We start from the raw sequence: 18,663 nt of genomic DNA, 5'->3' as shown, positions 1-18,663 counted from the left end.
CTGATCTTTTTCAAAGTGCATGACTGTAAAGTGATAAAATTGTATATTTTTCATAACGTGGGGAAAGTCTATTTGTGCTGCTTTAGAAATCAGTTTAAAGTTTGATTTCTGTTAGACCTGTGACCTTACAGCCCTGCTCTATTTTCTGTATATGATTTACAAAGAACTGGAAGAGTTAGCACCTGCTGTTGTGTACATAGCAAAATTCTTTAGACCTCAGCACGCGTTTTTACCTATTATTAAACCACTCTGGCTTTTTTGGGGAGGGAAAAGTAATAGTACAGATTTTTTTGATAATGTGTGTAAAACATTCATTTGAAATATTTTAGTAAAAACAAAGTAAGAGATTGATTGTGACAGTGTATACTTCTAGCTGAATAAAATAAAACACATTCTTTTTGAATAAACTCATGGCCAAGACGTGGGAGAGCACTGCCGAAACACCTCGCGCTGGGTACCACACCTACCAATCCTGCACTAGCATGGAAGGCCTGGAAATCCGCTAAATTCAGAACCAGTTTTATTTGGGTAGATGTGAACAAAAGTAGTCCCGTTTCTAACCAGGATGTACATCACAGCAGGTTGTTACATTCAGACTTTCACACTTTGAAAATATATATATTAAGTACAGGAATTTGCAAATAGGTGTAAACATACAATACTTTTAAGATACCAGTACATTCCAAAACAAAAATATCAGCAAGGCAAACACCTCAAAATTATTCCAGTCAGCTAGCATTCAGAATCTCTCTTAAATAAAGTAGCTTTTATGCCTGACATCGTGTGGTTTTAATTATTACTAAAAAGGAAGTTTCTTTACAGATCAAATTTCATAGTCTCTGGCTATTCGGATACTCGCAGATAGGCACTAGATTTATAGAAGGAAATTTTCTTCCTACTGATAGAATTGAGCCAATATGGCTGGTTTTGCTAGTACAAAGTAATCCGGTGCAGGGATAACTCAAGACAATTTAAACTTAGGTCAAATGTATAAAGTTAGAATAGATACTGCAAAGCTGATTAAAATCTAGAAGCCTATATAACTCACCAAAACCAATACTGCAAACAGATCAGCTAAATTTTCATTTCACCTCCTCATTTCTTCATCTAAATTATCGCCCTCTCTTCATCTTTACAAAGTAGGTGTGGGCTAGCTACCCCTGCCTAGTCAACAGAAAGGGCTGTGGTGCAAATTACCTCATGCTATCTCATCCACGTAGCGCGTCCGAGTCCCGCTACAGGCGGCATGCCGGGCGGTGGGATGGGAGGAGGCACAGGTGGCTGCCCCCCGGGGGGAACCGTGGGCGGGGGGTAACTAGCTGGTGGCATTCCCAGCCCTGGAGGTGGATGAGGTGGTACTGCATGAGTTGGAGGCAGTCTCGGAGGTGGGAAATTAGGGTTGTATGTAGGTGGAGGAGGATATCCAGGAGTAGGAGGTGGAATATTGGGCGGGGGGAATGAAGCAGGGGGCGGAGGAGGAACTGGTGGTGGAGGGTTGGGAGGATAGACATGAGGGTGGTATGGTAGATGAGTCGGTGGTCCGTAGGCCGGTGGCAAAGCTCCGTAAGTTGGTCCTTCTGTTTTCATCATTGACTGGAGACTCTGATAACCCTCCCCCGACATGTAAGAATTTGAAGTCGACAGCCCCGTGGGGGGGGGGGGGGGTGGGGGACGATGCGGCAGAGGTGGAGGTTGATGCACCGGGGCAGGGTGGGCAGGGGGAGGGATCTGGACCTTTGGCATGTCTACGGAGTCCACAGCAGCTGATTGCTCTGCTTCTCCCATCGAAACTGCCGTTGTCAAAGGAGGCTTCCGCTCTGGAAAAGATGATTTCCTTTATTTCTTGGAAGGATAGTGGCAATAATAGCTTCTGAATACTCTTTCTTCCAGTTTACATAGAAAAAGAGGACTCAATTCTCTAATGTCCAGCCGTTTTCCCCGGAGCGGTTCTGTGTCCCGGTCACCCCTGGGGCAGCTGAACCCACCCCCCCAGGCCCAATCCCCTTGGTGCCACCCCTATCCCCTCTGTGTGTCCTGTTGGGTGCCCCCATGTGCCTGGGTACCTCTTGGGGTGCCCCCCCACACCCTTTTGGGGTCCTCCCTCGGGTCCCTTTGGGCGTTCTCCATCTCTCAGGTGTCCTCAGCCCCCTTAGGGTGACACCCCCAACCACCCCCTGCAGCCCCCCTTCAGTGCCCTGCAGCTGCGGCCTGGGAACCCGCAGGGACACTGCATCCCCTTCAACCCTAGGTCTTGGAACGCCGTACTGTATCCAGTCACACCGCCTATGTCACTGGACAATAACTAAGCTGCCTAATGAAGCTCCAAGGTCAGCTTTTCCTATTCTACAAGTTACACACATCTTCCTTTCTTACTACTGTTTTCTTATAATTTAGATACTGTTCTACAATCAGCAGAAGTTAGCAGACAGGATGGAGAGGGGCACAAGTGATGGGACCCAAGATACTGAGATCCAATGATGAGTGCGTCCATCGTCTTTAGTCCTGATCTCCTTTCTACCCCCTTTTATACTTCAGGAGGTGGCCTGGGATTACCCTCTGCACTTCACCTGCCCTTCGTGCTGGGAAATACTATTTGAGAACACAGGCCAAAGCCTCAAGTCTGTAATGCTCCATTCTAAACCTGTTTACCAAAAGAAAAGAGGAGGGTAAGCAAGAAAGTGGGATAGATTGCTTGGGACATGAAGTGGGATCAGCTCTGTTCCACTGATTAGTTTCGGAGAACTCCGTGCCTGAGAGTCTGGGGAAGTTCATAAAAAGGTCAGAATTCTGTAGAATTATACTTGGCCATTTCTGGGAAGAACATGCTTTAAGCTGCCCGCTCTTTACATAAGAATCTTGTAAGTGAAGGACATCTCGGTATGGTCATACAGTCAGTACGGAAGTGCCCAACAAGAAAGAGTTTGGGGCATCTTGACATCTACCCTGCTTGCCTGTCTAAACATCTAAACCGCTGTTCAGTAAAAGTGGTTCAGAAGCAGACACCAGGCAGTCGTTCCAGTGAATGCAACAGCCAACCTGACAATGCCAAATGGAATTTGAGATAAATCTACCTCTTAGTACTTCCGTTTATTTGGTCAACACACACTCTTGGACTTCACCCGATTTTTCCCCCGAGCCCCAGAAAACAGCTGGCTTCTAGAGATGGCTCCTAAGATGTTTCAGTGCTTATACAGTGATTGGCTTCTATAAGCAAATTCTAAGAGGAAAATTTTAGATAACAAATTTGTTTCCCTTGTAACCTGCACAAATAGGATTTACCTTCTCTAAGCAGTCATAATTAACAACGAAATTGTCCCCTAGGAGAGGTACATGATTAGATCGTGCAAGGTGGGCATGCTGGCTGCGGTACCTATCACTTCAATGACTTCCTGCTCCTAAGTTACAGTGATTTCCCCATTTGCTCATTTTCGGGATCATTCTGGATTGCAAGACGTGCCTTCAAGATTTAACTGAAGGAAAATCGACATGAGATTTAGAAGAACCCCTTCATTCTTAAATAGATTTAAAAAGTGAGAGAAATGGTCCTAACTATATTCCAGAGCACTGTTTTCCCCTCTTGTGGCTCCCTGTTAGAAGCTGTCATCTTACAGTCACCTTACGGACCACGCTCTGTAAAGTATTTATGTCACATTTAAGGGTCACTGGAAGGACAGCTAACGCATCGAGGCTCTGGACACACATTTTTACAACAGCACAGTGTATTCTGCAAACCTAAGGCAGGTGTGCAGTGTTGAAGTTTTCTGGCAGATGAAAAATCCTCTTTTCAGACACAGCAAAGAAAGTATCCTCTGCACAGTTTAGGAGTTACACCCCCACAGAATTCCTACACTAAAGATGTAACCTGGAGGACTCCTATGGGACAGCTGGAAGCTACCCTAGCAGTGTAATATGGCGCCTGCCATCCTTTTGAGAACTCCAGTCCCTTTTTGCCTGCTAGTGAGAGTTTTCACCTTCTAGACCTTTAACAGCCACAGCTTTGTTTTGCCTCTGTCCACCCCGTATGGTCTTGTTTCCATCACAACTTATTTGCTTGTATCCGGAAAAGCCCACGCACCAAAATGAAATTCCCTCTCGCGTTTACCTACCCAATGCTTTAACTTCCCAAGCTGACTGACGGAGGCACCAAGCCCTGCCCCCGCACTGCTACCACCCGCTGGATGAACAGCGAGCGACAGCAGGAGTAGGTGTGGCTAAGATGATAAAAGCTTACCTGGAGGTGGATGTGCAGGAGGTATTGGCGGATGCGAAGTTTCAATTTTAGGAATTTTAGACGGTGGTGGTGGTTCTAGAAAAACAGGTACAAGTTGCTAATTGGCTACTGCTTTGCAGTATTATCCAAATTCCAACTCTGGTCTCATGCTAATGATTATCATATCAGATTACGTTACGCTGAAGTACAGCAGAAATCCTACACACTAGGTACATTTAATAATGAAAACTAAAATCAAGACCTTTGTATAAATAAAGCAGCATCAAGCATCACACAGAGGCCCCTCCAAAGAACACATACCTACGAGTGAAAGGCTGAGAGGGTTGGGCTTGTTCAGCCTGGAGAAGAGAAGGCCCCGGGGAGACCTTAGAGCACCTTCAGTACCTGAAGGGGCTACAAAAAAGCTGGGGGGGGACTTTTTACAAGGGCCTGTAGTGACAGGACAAGGAGTAATGGGTTTAAATTGAAAGTGGGGAGGTTTAGAGTAGGTATCAGGAAGAAGTTCTTCCCCGAGAGGGTGGTGAGGCACTGGAACAGGTTGCCCAGAGAAGCTGTGGATGCCCCATCCCTGGAAGTGTTCAAGGCCAGGCTGGACGAGGCTTTGAGCCACCTGGTCTAGTGGAAGGGGTCCCTGCCCATGGCAGGGGGGTTGGAACTAGATGGTCTTTAAGGTCCCTCCCAACCCTAACCATTCCGTGATTCTATGAGTTGAAGCTATGTATTTTATAACTAGAGACAGGCTGCCCCACTAACAGCACGTTAGTGAAGACGAGCACATGAGCATTTGCTGGGGGAACATGTGTCTAGAAATCAAACAAAAGGGCACTTGCACAGGAGAGAGGAGGGAGAGAGGCAGCTCTCTGGAATCTCTGCAGAGCCAGGGAGGGAGCAGTATCAGACTGAAGTAGGAAAGGTTACAGAATCACATCCTGGCTACCCTCAAACACACTGCTCCAAAACAGAAAAACGAAGGGAAAAAACCAACCAACCAAATGGAAAGAACTAGATGTGATGACTGCAGTGAGGCATTCCTTAGCTAAACTATGTATTGATGCAAAATGCCTTGTGCTGGCAGCCATGCCAACAAGCTATTACAGACGTTGCGGATTACCAACAGCCTTATTCGCACAGGTGTTGAATGACATGGTGACTTCACATCTTGCTGGAGAACTACTCCAAACAATGCATGGAGCTATATGGTGAGAGCTGAGGAGTTTAGCAAGACTTCTGCTGAACAGACTGTATTAAGGGACTCTGAGGGCACAGCTATACTCTGTTTTTTCAAGTTTTTCAATTAGGAACATTTTAAAAATAGTTACAGCATATATTTAAAGACACATTATAAGGATCAACATACTTCAGAACTGCCAAGCCTGCAAGCAAACAAGCTAAGCATCCATCAACAAATGTCTTATTCTGGTTAAAACAGTAAAATGAAAGCAATATGAATATATTGTTAACATTTACCTGATGTCTTTGTTTCTTCTTTTGGAGATACAGCCTGGTTAAAAAAAAAAAAAAAAAAAAAGGAAGTAAGACCATTGCAAAATACAAAGCATTTTAAAATGGTAACAAGCAAGCTAAGAAGGAAACAACTTACAGCTTGCTGAAGAGCTTTTTTACAGGTCTGACTAAACCAGAACCAGTTTCTGACTCAGAACCAGTTTCCTCCTTCCTCCCCTAAAAGGAGGCAGGACAAACCCTTTATTTGTTCCTATATTTTTATTAGGAGGCTAATAATGTCCAATGCCTTTGGACAGATGAAACAAACCCTGAACAAAGTCAAGTTACATTGGGAAAGCCCAGTTTAACTGGCAGAATGAAGAGACTGAAAAATAACAGGTATTTTAGATACAGCATTTCCTGCTGTTCTCAACGCTATTAACATCTCACTTTGTTTATCATCCACTGCACATAGGTCATGGTCTGGTACACTGCTCACCGAGCTGAAAGCAGGAGACTTGGCCTCTGTTCCCGATTCTGCTTTGACCTGTCATTCAACCTTTGCCAAAACCACTTCAGGCCTTTATGCTTTATTTACCAGGACAGGAGGGCAGCGGAAGCATTGCCCAGTGTTAAACGTGTCAGATGCCTTCAGAGGAACACGAGTTTTTGGTTTTGATTTTTTTTTTTTTAAAGGAATCACAAAGGAGTAAGAAAAACTTTCCAGCTTACTTAATCCAACCGAGATGGCTCGCTGGTGGTCTTTGAGAAAAGCAGAAAACCTAACTGAAATTTTAAAGTACAATAAGCTTAGTCACAAAGGTATTTAAAATTAATGACAGAAGTCAGAGGGGCACAGTACACAGCTTCTCTGACTTTTGAAAGAGGTTTTTTTTTTTAAGGGACTATTTACCTCCAGTAACTGCCTTCACTGTTGCTCAGTTCCCACCACGTTACTTTCCACGGACATACATTTCATTCCAACGATGAGTTTCCCTTAATTCTGATGGGTATTCTCAGGATTTGTGCTGTCCAATACCAAGGTACCCAAGGCCTGCCTGAGGCTACCTTGTTCTTACATTACTTTCACAGTCATTCCAATTCATCTCCAGACTCCTTCCAGCTGCTTTCCTTCTTTTTAAGGACAATCTTTACCTTCCCATTCCAAACATACATAACTTCTCTTGGGAAGTCTCAGAGGCTCACCTGCTGCTTTCACATTTTACTTGGGTGGTCTTTTTGCGATTTTCTAGCACTAAATTCCTTGCCTGTAAAACTGCATGCAAACATCAGATCTCCCCGCACTTCCAAATTAAAGCAAGTCTCTGCTACTTACTGTCACATTTCAAAAAAAATTACTCCTGTAAAGTCAGTTGCTCACTTCAAGTGGCAAGCAATTCAACTACCGTGCCTTTCCTGACACGGAGCAATGTTCAGGAAATAATGCCACTGAGGTACACCATTAGCACGGAACAAGCAACTGGAGCCAAATAGCTCACGTGACAGAAAAACAAACATCAGTTTAAACCATATTTATGTTAAAGCGGAGGAAAAAAAAAAGAATCAAGAAGAAACAAAGCCAAAGCCTACAAAAACCAAACTCAAATCACTTCTCTAGTAATGGCAGTTGCTAAAATAGAGATAAGCTTCTGTTCGGTCCTTCTGCTGCACTGTAGTTTGTATTGCTCCTGCCATGGCATCCCAGAGTCAACATCATTTCATACCTTCATAAGCAGCTCCACCCACACTGGAACTGCCCATTTTGTGCTGTCTCCGTGTGCACTGAAACTGTTCCCACTGACAATTTCTAGTTTAATCCAACTAAATACGCTCTTCACCTCTGATGATTCACCAGGGTATTTTTAGTGAAGTCAACTCAACAGTCAATTGGTCTTTGCCACTAGAGATGGAGAGGATGTGCAGATGCTTTAGACATCTGGTATAGCTCTGTAAGCCATGGGCCAATGCTGCAGTTGCTTGAAAGTACCTTGGCTCAGCAGAAGGTAATGGAGTTATAAGAGTTCATGTAAATGGAAAATCTGGCCTCCAGGAACAAAGTGTATTTATGTTCTGTACAAACCAAAAGAGAAGTCATGCAAAGCCCTATTTATAGAAGGAAGAAAACATTTTAAGTAAGGTGCATGGTACATCTAATTGAAGAACATTTTAGAGATACCAAGTACCTCATAGACATGCTACACATCTTGTCCCTCTAGACTGCTTTCTGGAGAAAGAATGATTTCAGATTACCACATTTGTGGTTTATTTTTAATAATTCATGATGTTTCTGCTGTTGTCCTACAAAACTCCTATGGAATCACCCTTTGCTTTACATTTGTTCTGGATGCCTACGTGTACCAGGCCGTACCTTTTTATCTGTATGATTCACTGCTGTCATTATTAGCTGATGGACCTCAAACTTAGTTTCAAGAAAAGGTAAGTTGCTCTGAGGGCTTCGCTGGAGCTGTTAACGAACAGCTACTGCTGATGCAAAAGGCATCACTTTTTCCATGAGGTAGTTCAGTAACACATGGGATGGGGTGAAATCAATAATACCGTAAAGGTAGAGCTTTTATGTGAATGAGCAAACATTCACAACAAGTTACCATCAGATGGACATACAAAGGAAACTCCACATTGTGATTTATAGTTTCTGACATGCCAAACTGTCCCAGGTATTTTTGTTTGGAGGGGGGGGGAAAGAAAAAAAAAAAAGAAAAAGAAAAAAGAAGAGTTCCCTGCCCTACAGCTCTGACAACCCAAGTAGAATCTGTGCTGATGGTAGGAAAAAGTATGAACAGAAATACATACTGCCCATAAAGAGCTCCCCCAATTTTCAAACCAGTTAATGTATTTCATTATCTTTCTATCCTGAACAACATTACAGTTCAGTGCAAAAATTACATATTTCCATGTAGATTTTTTCCTCTAGTAGTAGGCTGTATCTTGCCATTACAAGACCAAGGTTTTAGAGTTACATTTTTGTCTTTTTGGGAGGCTGCTATCACAAAGAGGCTGCATGCTTCCAATTCCCCCTCCCCCCGCCAACTGATGTCTATCCTCCAGTTTGGGCATGCATTAATTACAAGTTAGAGCAAGAGCTGTAAAAGCTGTACAAAATTTACTTCCTAAATGGACTTGTTCCAAATATTTTACTTCTGAAAACAGTCTTCTTACTAAGTACATGCAAGAAGGTTTGGGTAACACTTTAACACTTTTTTTTTTAAATAACTTAAAGTGGAAAAAAAACCCACGCACAGAAAGTGTAGATTATAGTCTGAAAGCTTCCTCTGAACTTGATGCCTGTGGAAAAGCACTCAGAGTACTTGTGATATTATCCAACTGCCAGTGTACCTTGTTATTGTCAGTGACGAAGTGATAATACAAAGTGAGACTTTAATGTATGGTGCATTTATAGGCTTGTACTGTTATTAGATTACTTTAAAAGACTTTTGATATACTTTTAGAAGTCAACATTCTCTTACATTTGCAATCAAAGACCACAGAGTCAAATAATGTCTTCATCAGCATTGTGCACATCTCTATATTCAGGTCTGGCACCAGAGACCATCCCTAAATCAAGCCTACTCAATAGTGAAACCAACAAGATTTGACAGCACAGAACCATGTTTTACACAGAACCAAGGTTCCAGTTTTAGAACCTTAATAGCTCATGCTGACTTAAAAGTCTCTCATTGGTTGTGCCTCGAGTGGAAAAAGAATGTGGTATTCCAAAACTGTAACAGCTGTTCTACACTAACGCACTTGCCACATAACCGAGGTCTACCAGGCAAAATTAATTACCAGACTCATTCTTAAAGCAAACACAAGCCTTCAAATCAAATGCACATCAGATCAGCTTGAAAATAAAACAGGAGTTAATGTTCAAAGTTACACTTACTGCTGGTCTTTTAATCTGTCTAGGAGGACTTGACTGGGGAGAGGGCTTTTTAGATTGCTGTGCCTGTGTTTGCTGCTGCTGCTGTTGTTGTTGTGCTGATTGTTGCGGCTCTTTCGGCTGCTGAGTCTGTGATTGCTCTGAACTCTGGGATTGCTGGGATTGCTGTACCGTAGGTGCCTGGGGTGTAGACTGAAGTGATGGTGGTTGCTGCAACTGGTGAGGAGTATGATGAGGCATTTGCTGTTTTCCCTGTGAGTATAGATCCAGGATCTGATGACAGATGTCTTAAAAAAAAAAAAAAAATTATACCCCCTTAATGTACAAGTGCACATTTAACACACAATTACTGACCAACCTTTACACTGGACATCAACTTCAGAAAAATCCATTTTAAGTACTACTCACTGTTACAATGACCACAAATATGGCTTTTTTAAAAACAGACTATTTTTCCATTTACACTTGCATTTCTGAGTTTCTTCTGCCTATGCTGACCAACATGTACATGTATACACACACCTGCCGGGATAAGAACAGTGTCCTGTTATTAACATACGACCTGTCATCGTGTGCTCGGAGAGCCAGGCAAGCGCGTAACAACAGGACAGTAACATGGGAAGAAAGTGAGTGAAAGACGATTATACGTTAAAACGTAAACGTCTAGTTAGGCCAGTCAAAAAGTTTCAGGAAATGAAGTGAAGGACTAGTACTGAATTCTTCTTCAACATGTCAGGAGCCAACGATCTGTAAGAAAACCTGTAGCGCCCACAGATAACCAGGCGCAAGGGCAGCACTCAAAGAAAAGCTAAATCAGTTCTTTCCATGAGCATTCACTGGTGCAGTAGCAGAAACTGGAGAGATTCCCATTCTACAACCCTCTTTGACAAGGATTCAGCAGAGGATATATGTGAAACGGAAGGAACTCTGAAAAACAGCTGTAATACAAACAGAGCAAGTAACTCTAGCAGGAGGGTTGGACTAGATGATCTCTACAGGTCCCTTCCAACCCCTACCACTCTGTGAAATGTGTAAACCATTTCAGAAATCAGACCTGTAGGGTGTTCACCTGAAAGTTCTACAAGCAACAAATGCTAAACGACCTGCACGGCAACACACACCGTTTCACTAAAAAATTCCTTAGAACCCAGCGCCAGACTGCAATGTATAGAACTAGAAGTATGCTTAGCCTGATGTTTGTACCAGGTAAGTCAGTAAAAGCTTTAATGAAGGCAAATTAGTGGCCACAGAACCCCAATTTACTTAGAGAGTCGAGGAAGGTCCTGCTTTGTTTTATGAACTTCATGTGGTTCTCTTCCCTCAACAGGGCAAGCAGCAGGTAAATATGAGCAATATATACACACAAAGTTAACAGTATTAACACATCTGTATGGATGGAAAAAGATCCATAATTCATCCCCTATCAGAATTCACACATACACACCCCTCCCCCACCCTGAATTCATCTCCCATCATCTGTTCCTCAGTTGTGGTACACCATAAAACAACTCCCTAGCATCATTTGATTAAAGAGGTCAATCATAATGAGAAAACCACTGGAAACCAGGCTCCATTACTTCCAGTGTTATTAGCTGTGTTATAAACAAGTCATAAATAACAAATATTGGCCAGCAGACTAATCATGATAACTAAATATGCCTCCAGACTAAGCCAGTCTAGTATGTTTAATTTAAAACCTGGTTACGGCATAGTATGCATGAGCCGAGTTACAAACTCTACATGATTGTTTTGACTAAAATCTAGATAGAAAGCAGTCTGCATTTACCTATGACCTAGGTCACACAGTTAAAGGAAATACTCTTCTGTTTGTGGCAAATGTATTTCATACCTTCCAGAACATCTACAGGAACATCCTGGACAAACTGCTCCCACCATCGTCTGTACATCGGTTTGGATGTCCATTCCTGTATTTCAAACTTACACAAGCGGCCTGCTAAGTACATAACTGCAACAGCTATGATCTCAGGTTCCCACTGCAGTGACAGCGTAGTGCAGAGACTGGAATATAAAACACACACAAAACCAAAACATAACTCTGCAGCTACTTCTGATTGTCAAAGTACAACACCTTAATGAAGGACAGCTATAATTAACAGGGTATAAAACCCCAGCACACTTCGACATCTCAGACAATTTTAATTGAGACCTGTTAAACAAAAGGATTTACACAACTAAACTGCTTCTGTACTACTACTATCATGAAACAAGGCAATTTCACACAGATAATACAGCAGACATACACCTAAAGAAGCAATACACCACACAGAAACATCAAGTCTGGAGTTTAAAAACAGAAAGCCTAACACCATAGGGCTGTGGAAGAAGAGGGAAAAGATGAGGTTGTGTTCCAAGTATGAGCAGCTCCATTCCACTGTAGTCTCTCCTGTAGAGTTAATTGAACAGTCTTCACATTCGTCACTACGCAAATGTGCTATCACTGCATGACACTGGTCAGAGAACCATGCCCACAGCTGGATTTTAGCATTTCCAAATATTTTTCAATAAAAATGTAAACAAGCACTTTAAAAAAAAAAAAAAAACAACAAAAAAACAACACAAAACAAAACCACCACAGAACAGCCAACGTGAACTTGTAAAGCAACTTGTCAAGCATGATGCAAGTTTTAGATGAGCTGTAGAGGATTCCCTCTTGAATAGTATTTGTTGAAGCTAATGCTAAAATAACTGGTGTTATTAATATTAACTAAGTTCCTGTCATAATCAATGTTATTGTTTCCTGATGTTAATTTTAAACTACAAAATCTGGTTTTCTCTTTTTTCTTTTTCCTGTTTTGTGTCTTTTTCCTCCACAGATTCTGTAACACAGGATTTGCTTAAAGAATTTTAGATCCAGTTTGCCAGCTAAGTTTCTGCAAATTCACTGATAAATTCATTAGGATGTCCTCAAATTCATCAAAACAGTAGCCTAGGCAGTGGCTTAAATCCATTTTCCATCCAGGGGGCTACATGTAACGGATGGCCAATGGGATACTTGAACACCAGCAGGATCAGGTCAGCAGTACCAAAAAGACACAAGAACCAGCTCCTAAACCACTGGTTTCTTATTATTATTTTCATGCCATTTACTTGTTGGGTGTACTGCAGCTGCCTAAGAACCGATCTTATTCTAACAGCCTGTAGTGCAAAGTACAGAACTATTTTCCCAGGATCCTAGAAAAGAAGTACACTTCTAATATGGAGCCTCTTAAGTAAGCACAAGACAGCCCCTCAAGAACAGAGATAAGTGCTATTTGAAACCATCGCTTTAACTTCATACTAATGTTTTCCTGAGGTGCATTTTCTTTAATTATTAAATACCACCTAATTCCAAGTACAGTCGTATCCTAAGTTTGATGGATACGTAACAGACATCTTCCCTGACAAACCTAACAGTGGCAGTCAAGCCATATTTTTGTTCCACCTGTAAGACCATCATCTGCAGGACTGACAGCAGCTGAAGTCAACATCTCTACATCCAAACACGCTAAGTGAGCTTTTGCTCAAATTAGTTTGGGGAGTTCAGGTGATACCTACAGAATTTGGACCCACACTGGGCGACTTCAAAATAGGCCTACGAACAAAAACCACCTCTTTTTCAATGGTGTTGTTCTGCTGTGGGTATGACTGAAGGCAATGTACTTAGCATTTCTGAATAGTCAGGGTGCTTACACATTTTCTTAAGGCTTTGCTATGGAAACTAAAAATTACATTTAACTGTCCTCAGTGAATGAGCTTGCCCAGCTCTGTAGAATCCTCTTTAACAAGACTAAAGTGTATCAAATTGTTTTCTTCTTTTTTTTTCCCCCAATATCATATTGGGCATGAAAACTGCTTCTACACACACTCCTGATAACTGATGTCATCCTTGTAATGCAAATTCATTATTCAAGAAAACATAAATGTAGCGCTAAAAGTTCTTCACTGAATTTCATGGTTAGTCTAGTACCAAAATATCCCTTTAAAAAAAAAAATTGGCCGACATGACGGAATTGGGAAGTGACTTCTTTTCTCAGAATGTGCCACATAGGTGGGGCAAGAAACCAGCTTCTGCGCTGGAGTTCTACCATTTGCCTTTGCCCTTTCAAATAGAGTTTGGGTTTTTTTTATGCAGCACTAAATCGTTATAAAAATAAATGCAAAAAAGTCTTAATGGTCACTTCTACACACATCTTAGGTTCCCTGCTCAACGGTACTATCACGGTAACGATGGAAAGAAGGATGGATGAACACTATCAAGAAAACATACAACAGGTAGAAATCATGTGACAAACATTTGTCAAAGAAATGTCTAGTCCCAGAGTAAAGTAAGCAACAGTAACTATTTCACTTTCAAAAGGTTTCCGAGAAGCATCTTACCTGTCATTGACAAATGTCCATGCCATCTGAACCAGTTTTTGAATTTTGTTTTTGTCTCCTGAAAAACCATCAGAAAAGTTGTAAGACATGAAATCACGCAGGACAAACAATGTGGAACAGAATATTCTTGCACCGTTAATGTAAATTAAGTTCTGAAAATGAATAACAAGCATTACTTGCTCACCCTGCAATATTTTACCTTTGAGCTGTTTGGCATACTTGAGAAGAAACTGATATGGATGCTCCACTTGCAAATCAAACTTTATTGTCTGCAGTAAGATTCTTTCAAGGACCATCACTTCTTCCTAGAGAATATTACCAGGTAAATGCAATATTTGTGAGTAAAAGAAGGAATATTTTATGCTGGTATAAAGCATGACTACATAGCATCTCCAGGCAAACATGCTTGTCTGCTTTTGCTTGATGAAGGTCTGTGTGCAAGGGGAACAGAGATCTCTCCAACTTAAAACATTATTTTAAAACCAGATACTTTTTCTGCACATTTATTTGAGTCAGGAGAGCAGATGTGGTGTTTAAAATTCCTTTTCCTACATGGAGGAAAGGACAGAAGCAGACACAGCATGAAAGTGCCAAATATACAAAATCACAGCAAAAGGCTAAGCTCTCGCCACATCTCTCCCGAGTTTCAGATCCTTCTGCTATTTATAATGCCAAATTTTGAAAGCAGCATAGTTTTGCTAAGTCAAATACTCTAAACAGGAAACTTCTCAATACTTTTGAGATTTGGTTCTCTTTAAGATTTGTCATTATCTGCTTCCTAAAAAGACATTAAGCCTGTCAAATATGACTTCATGACATTTCTAGTTCTGACTGGAATTACTTGACTTTAATCTGCAAAATAACATCAGATTTTAGAGGAAACCAAAAGTAAACTTTTTAAACAAGGAATTATCCTGGTAGACTCTCAAAGGTTTGTACTGTACTTGTACTGACAAGAATATTTTCACAGTTACCCATCACATTACCCAAAAGAGCCATACCTGCATGCTGAACATACACTTTAATTTAAAACAACTGAAAATCAGACAGTGTTTTAATGAATGTAGGACACTTTGCTGGAGTACAAGAAGATGAAATCAATTTCAACATGAGTATTTTTACCTTCGGGTCATCCCCAAACTGTCCAAATTGTACATCATTTAGCAAGCTACGAGCTGTTTTAATTATATCTTTACATTTCTTCGGTGTTTCTTCAACTTTTCCTGCTAGGAAAAGACAGCAGGCTCCTGTCACCTAAAAAAGAAAGTGCTTTCAAAAAAGTGCTTGCAATATAGTATAGCATTGTAAAAGCACTGTCAGTTTCCATTAACAGTTCTGTAGAGGTTTCCCCAGGAAAAGCTTAACAAGCATATTAATTTCTATATATATAATTGTGTTATAGTGATAATGTACAGCTTTACTTCCTCAAGGAAAAAAAAAAAAAAAAACCAGGATTCGGAGGACTGTCTGTTTTACACATCATTATTTCAAGGTCAGAAACCCAAAGCAGAATTTGCATTGGGTCAGCACGGTCCCTCAAGCAGTTTTAAGATGGCATTACACTTTTTTTTTTTTTCCTGTTAGCTAATACAGAAGCACCAGAACTATAGTTATTCTTTCTAAAGAACAGTATCAGCAAGACATAACTGCAAGGTCAATATAAGTATGTTTCTAAGCATAAATAGAAATGTGTAAACAAACAATAACAGTGTATTTTAGGCTGTAACGATTAAAAGATAAAATGCTTATTTTCCATCACTCAGAGCAGTGGCCAGTAGTAGTACCCATGTGACTTATCACCATTTTATCTAATCCATGTCTAGTGCAATCACGGTATTAAGCCATCGATATTGTAAATACTTACATATCTTGGGAATTGTTTGAAGGAATGAAACATATAAAACCGATGGAAATAAATTATTCCGGTTGCTAGAGTATCATAATGTCTGTGGTGCAGAATAAGGACTTTCTAACAACATAAAACAAATTTAAAACCAAACACGCACAAAGGAAAAGATACTTGATACAGCAGAACATCTCTCAAGTAACTGTTGGTTCAATGACCAGTTAGAAAAAACTGCAAGTAAAACAGGAGTTTTAGAGAAAAAGCCACAAAACCCCCTAAGGCTGTGTAAATACTATGATTCAGCCCAGATGCAGTTGATACCTAAAGTGTTTATTGGAAGTGTGCAAAGTCCCCATCGTGTTTACAGGAGGATCCACACGAGGTCACCCTCCTGTTAAGCCCCTTCAGAGAAGGTCAAAAACACCAGTAGATACATTAAGGAACAGGACAGCTACCACTTCACATTGAAGTGTTGGTGGAAGGTTACTAACTATTCACACCTACAAAGGCAAACAAAATCTGAACATTCTCCCTACTCTTCTCTTTAATGAGAAGGGTAAAATCTCATCTTCACCAAGTTTTATTAAGCAAAGAACTGAGGAGATTAAAAGAAGCATGGGAATATAAGAAGCAAAAAGTTTAAGTGGCAGTCTATGAGAGAGTGGACAGTGGGGAGATTTGACTAATACATACAAGGTTGTAAATATCAATCTAAACAAAAAACTCCAAAAACCCAAGAGTGTGGAGGTAGAGGTTAGAAGCCTCAGAGGCAAAACATGTAGAAAAATCAATGCAAAATTCAAAATCTGAGAAGTAACATAGATTCATGGAGTAAGAGACCGACTTCCATAACTGACAAGCCTGTACCACCTTACTTCTCTGTTGCCACACGGGTTCAGTTGGAAACTTGTTTACCCAATGAATGGACAAAAATTGTGTAGGAACACATCACATCTAAAGGCAAGTAAACACAAAAAGATTTTTGATTAATGATCAAGAAACATCTGAACATGTAACTATGCCCATGACATTTCTTGCACATTTCACACTGAAAATTCCCATTCATCACAGCACTTCATACCAACATGAGTTTAAAGGATACAGCCCTAAACGTGTTCCCACATCGAATATGAATCTGGCCCCTTCCCTGCGGTATCGTGCCTCAGTAGCTGGATCAAGCCCTTCTAGCTGTGATGGTGTATGTGCCAAATCTTTCTTATCCCAGTACCAGCATGGCTTTGTATGGTCCAGGTTTGCCAAGTTTACAGAAGGACTGGAATTTTCTTTGTTCTCCTTCATTTATTAAAACAGAATTGTTCTTGCTTTTTAAAGTTTTCAAAAAGGAGATCTTCAGATAGTTGCCTCAGAACCTTTAAAAAAAAAAAAAACAAAAGGATTTCTTTAAAAATGTAAGGGACTTTCCCTCCTACCCCCACTCAAAGATGAGTAAAGAGGAATAGCGTTCAACTTTGCCCACTGGAAGGGAATTTTCTATGCTCAGACAAGTAGTATTTAACCTTGCTCTTATCCTCCCCACACGCTGCAAATTCAATTCAAAGACACAGACATAGGTTACCTTTGCTATTACCTGTTTAATAAAGAAACTTCAAGAACGCATCATCAACAATATCTGCTACTTCTTAGCAGAACAGCTTTCACCTACTTTATCCACAAAATAAGGAAAAAATTCAGTGCTGGTAGTAGCAAGATTTGAGAAGTTGCAGGGGGATCAACTCACTATTCGTAAACAGGAAATATATTCATTAGATAGTCTGCATAGCAATTTAAATACCCACTTGGTCTCCTGAGTATCCCTGAGTGGTAAGTTAGCAGCAACCATGAGGCAGAAACCTTTGTAAAGTAGTCTGTAGTTGCATTACTTGAAGAAAAACGGGCAAGACGGCATTTAAAATCGTCCCCAAAACAAGGCAGTTGATTAACATGCTCTTTTGAGTATACTTTCCTGTACTTACCAGCACTTCAGGTGTGTATATTTACATCAGAAAGCTCTGCAGGCAACTTCCTGGTGTGTGAGTTATGACTGATGTTCAGCCATGCCTCAGTTTAAAGAAAGAGTTCAGACTGCCTTGCTGCCTTTATTTTTCAGGCACAAAGCTACTCTTACTGTAACCCAATCAACTACAGATACTGTGCACAAATTACCGCAGTCACCTGCAGAGGTTTGCATAACAAACAGCGATTAACATATGATGCAATACATTTGCTCTATGCAAAGCGGAGAAAGATCCAAACTTAAAACTCTTCAAATTAAACTGGTGATTTCCCAGGCGTTTCCTTTTTGAAAATAGAAGAAAGATCAAACGAACTGCCAGAAAAAAACGCTGCATTCAGTCTCTCAGTTTCACAAAGTTTCTCAGAAAAAAGGAAACCGGCTTCTGTTCCAAGTTGGTTTTGGAAAAACCTTCCACACTACTGGTAGTGGTGCTAGAGCAATGCGATTTGTCACAAACAGGCGAACGGCTACTCGCAACTATTTCCAGAACCAACAAAAGAGCGCCATGCCACAACACGTTCCCATCATATTTACTAAGAAAGCATTATTTTTTTACAGTTGTTACTGTTCTTCCCTGCAAGTTATTTTTCTTCATAACGTCTTCGAGGGTTTAAACCCCGAGTGTCCGAAAATCGCCGACAAGCGACAAGACTCTCTTCTGTAAGCGGCAAAAGCATTCCGAATACAAAACCAGCAATAAGAATCATCAATCTGTAAAATTCCCGAACTAACCGCCTCGAGCATCCCAATCCAAACCGCAATGACCCAAAAGAATAATCAAAGTTCTTCTGCCTTTTTACGCAGCCTATTAAAAAAGAGGCTCCAGAAGCTCCCTCCCGACTTTTTCACCCCCT

At 40.9% G+C, this 18,663-nt stretch overlaps 1 protein-coding gene across 1 annotated transcript in view; it reads right to left on the bottom strand.

The window, feature by feature from the left end:
- Nucleotides 1-505: 505 nt before the first annotated feature.
- CCNK (cyclin K) overlaps nucleotides 506-18,663 on the bottom strand; it is an 18,959-nt gene continuing 801 nt past the window's right edge. The window contains exons 2-11 of the mRNA XM_010149986.1: nucleotides 16,898-17,165; nucleotides 15,814-15,895; nucleotides 15,072-15,203; nucleotides 14,149-14,254; nucleotides 13,950-14,007; nucleotides 11,422-11,591; nucleotides 9,576-9,859; nucleotides 5,699-5,732; nucleotides 4,232-4,306; nucleotides 506-1,817 (exon numbers count right to left, since the gene is read on the bottom strand). Coding sequence (XP_010148288.1) covers nucleotides 1,204-1,817; nucleotides 4,232-4,306; nucleotides 5,699-5,732; nucleotides 9,576-9,859; nucleotides 11,422-11,591; nucleotides 13,950-14,007; nucleotides 14,149-14,254; nucleotides 15,072-15,203; nucleotides 15,814-15,895; nucleotides 16,898-17,094 — 1,752 coding nt within the window. The 5' untranslated portion in view covers nucleotides 17,095-17,165 and the 3' untranslated portion in view covers nucleotides 506-1,203. The remainder of the gene's footprint in view (nucleotides 1,818-4,231; nucleotides 4,307-5,698; nucleotides 5,733-9,575; nucleotides 9,860-11,421; nucleotides 11,592-13,949; nucleotides 14,008-14,148; nucleotides 14,255-15,071; nucleotides 15,204-15,813; nucleotides 15,896-16,897; nucleotides 17,166-18,663) is intronic.

Source organism: Eurypyga helias, unplaced genomic scaffold (assembly GCF_000690775.1).
Source record: "Eurypyga helias isolate BGI_N326 unplaced genomic scaffold, ASM69077v1 scaffold38084, whole genome shotgun sequence".
In the NCBI taxonomy this organism is placed as follows: Eukaryota; Metazoa; Chordata; class Aves; order Eurypygiformes; family Eurypygidae; genus Eurypyga; species Eurypyga helias.
The sequence above is the reverse complement of the archived record's forward strand: the minus strand, read 5'-3'. Positions and strand labels throughout refer to the sequence as shown.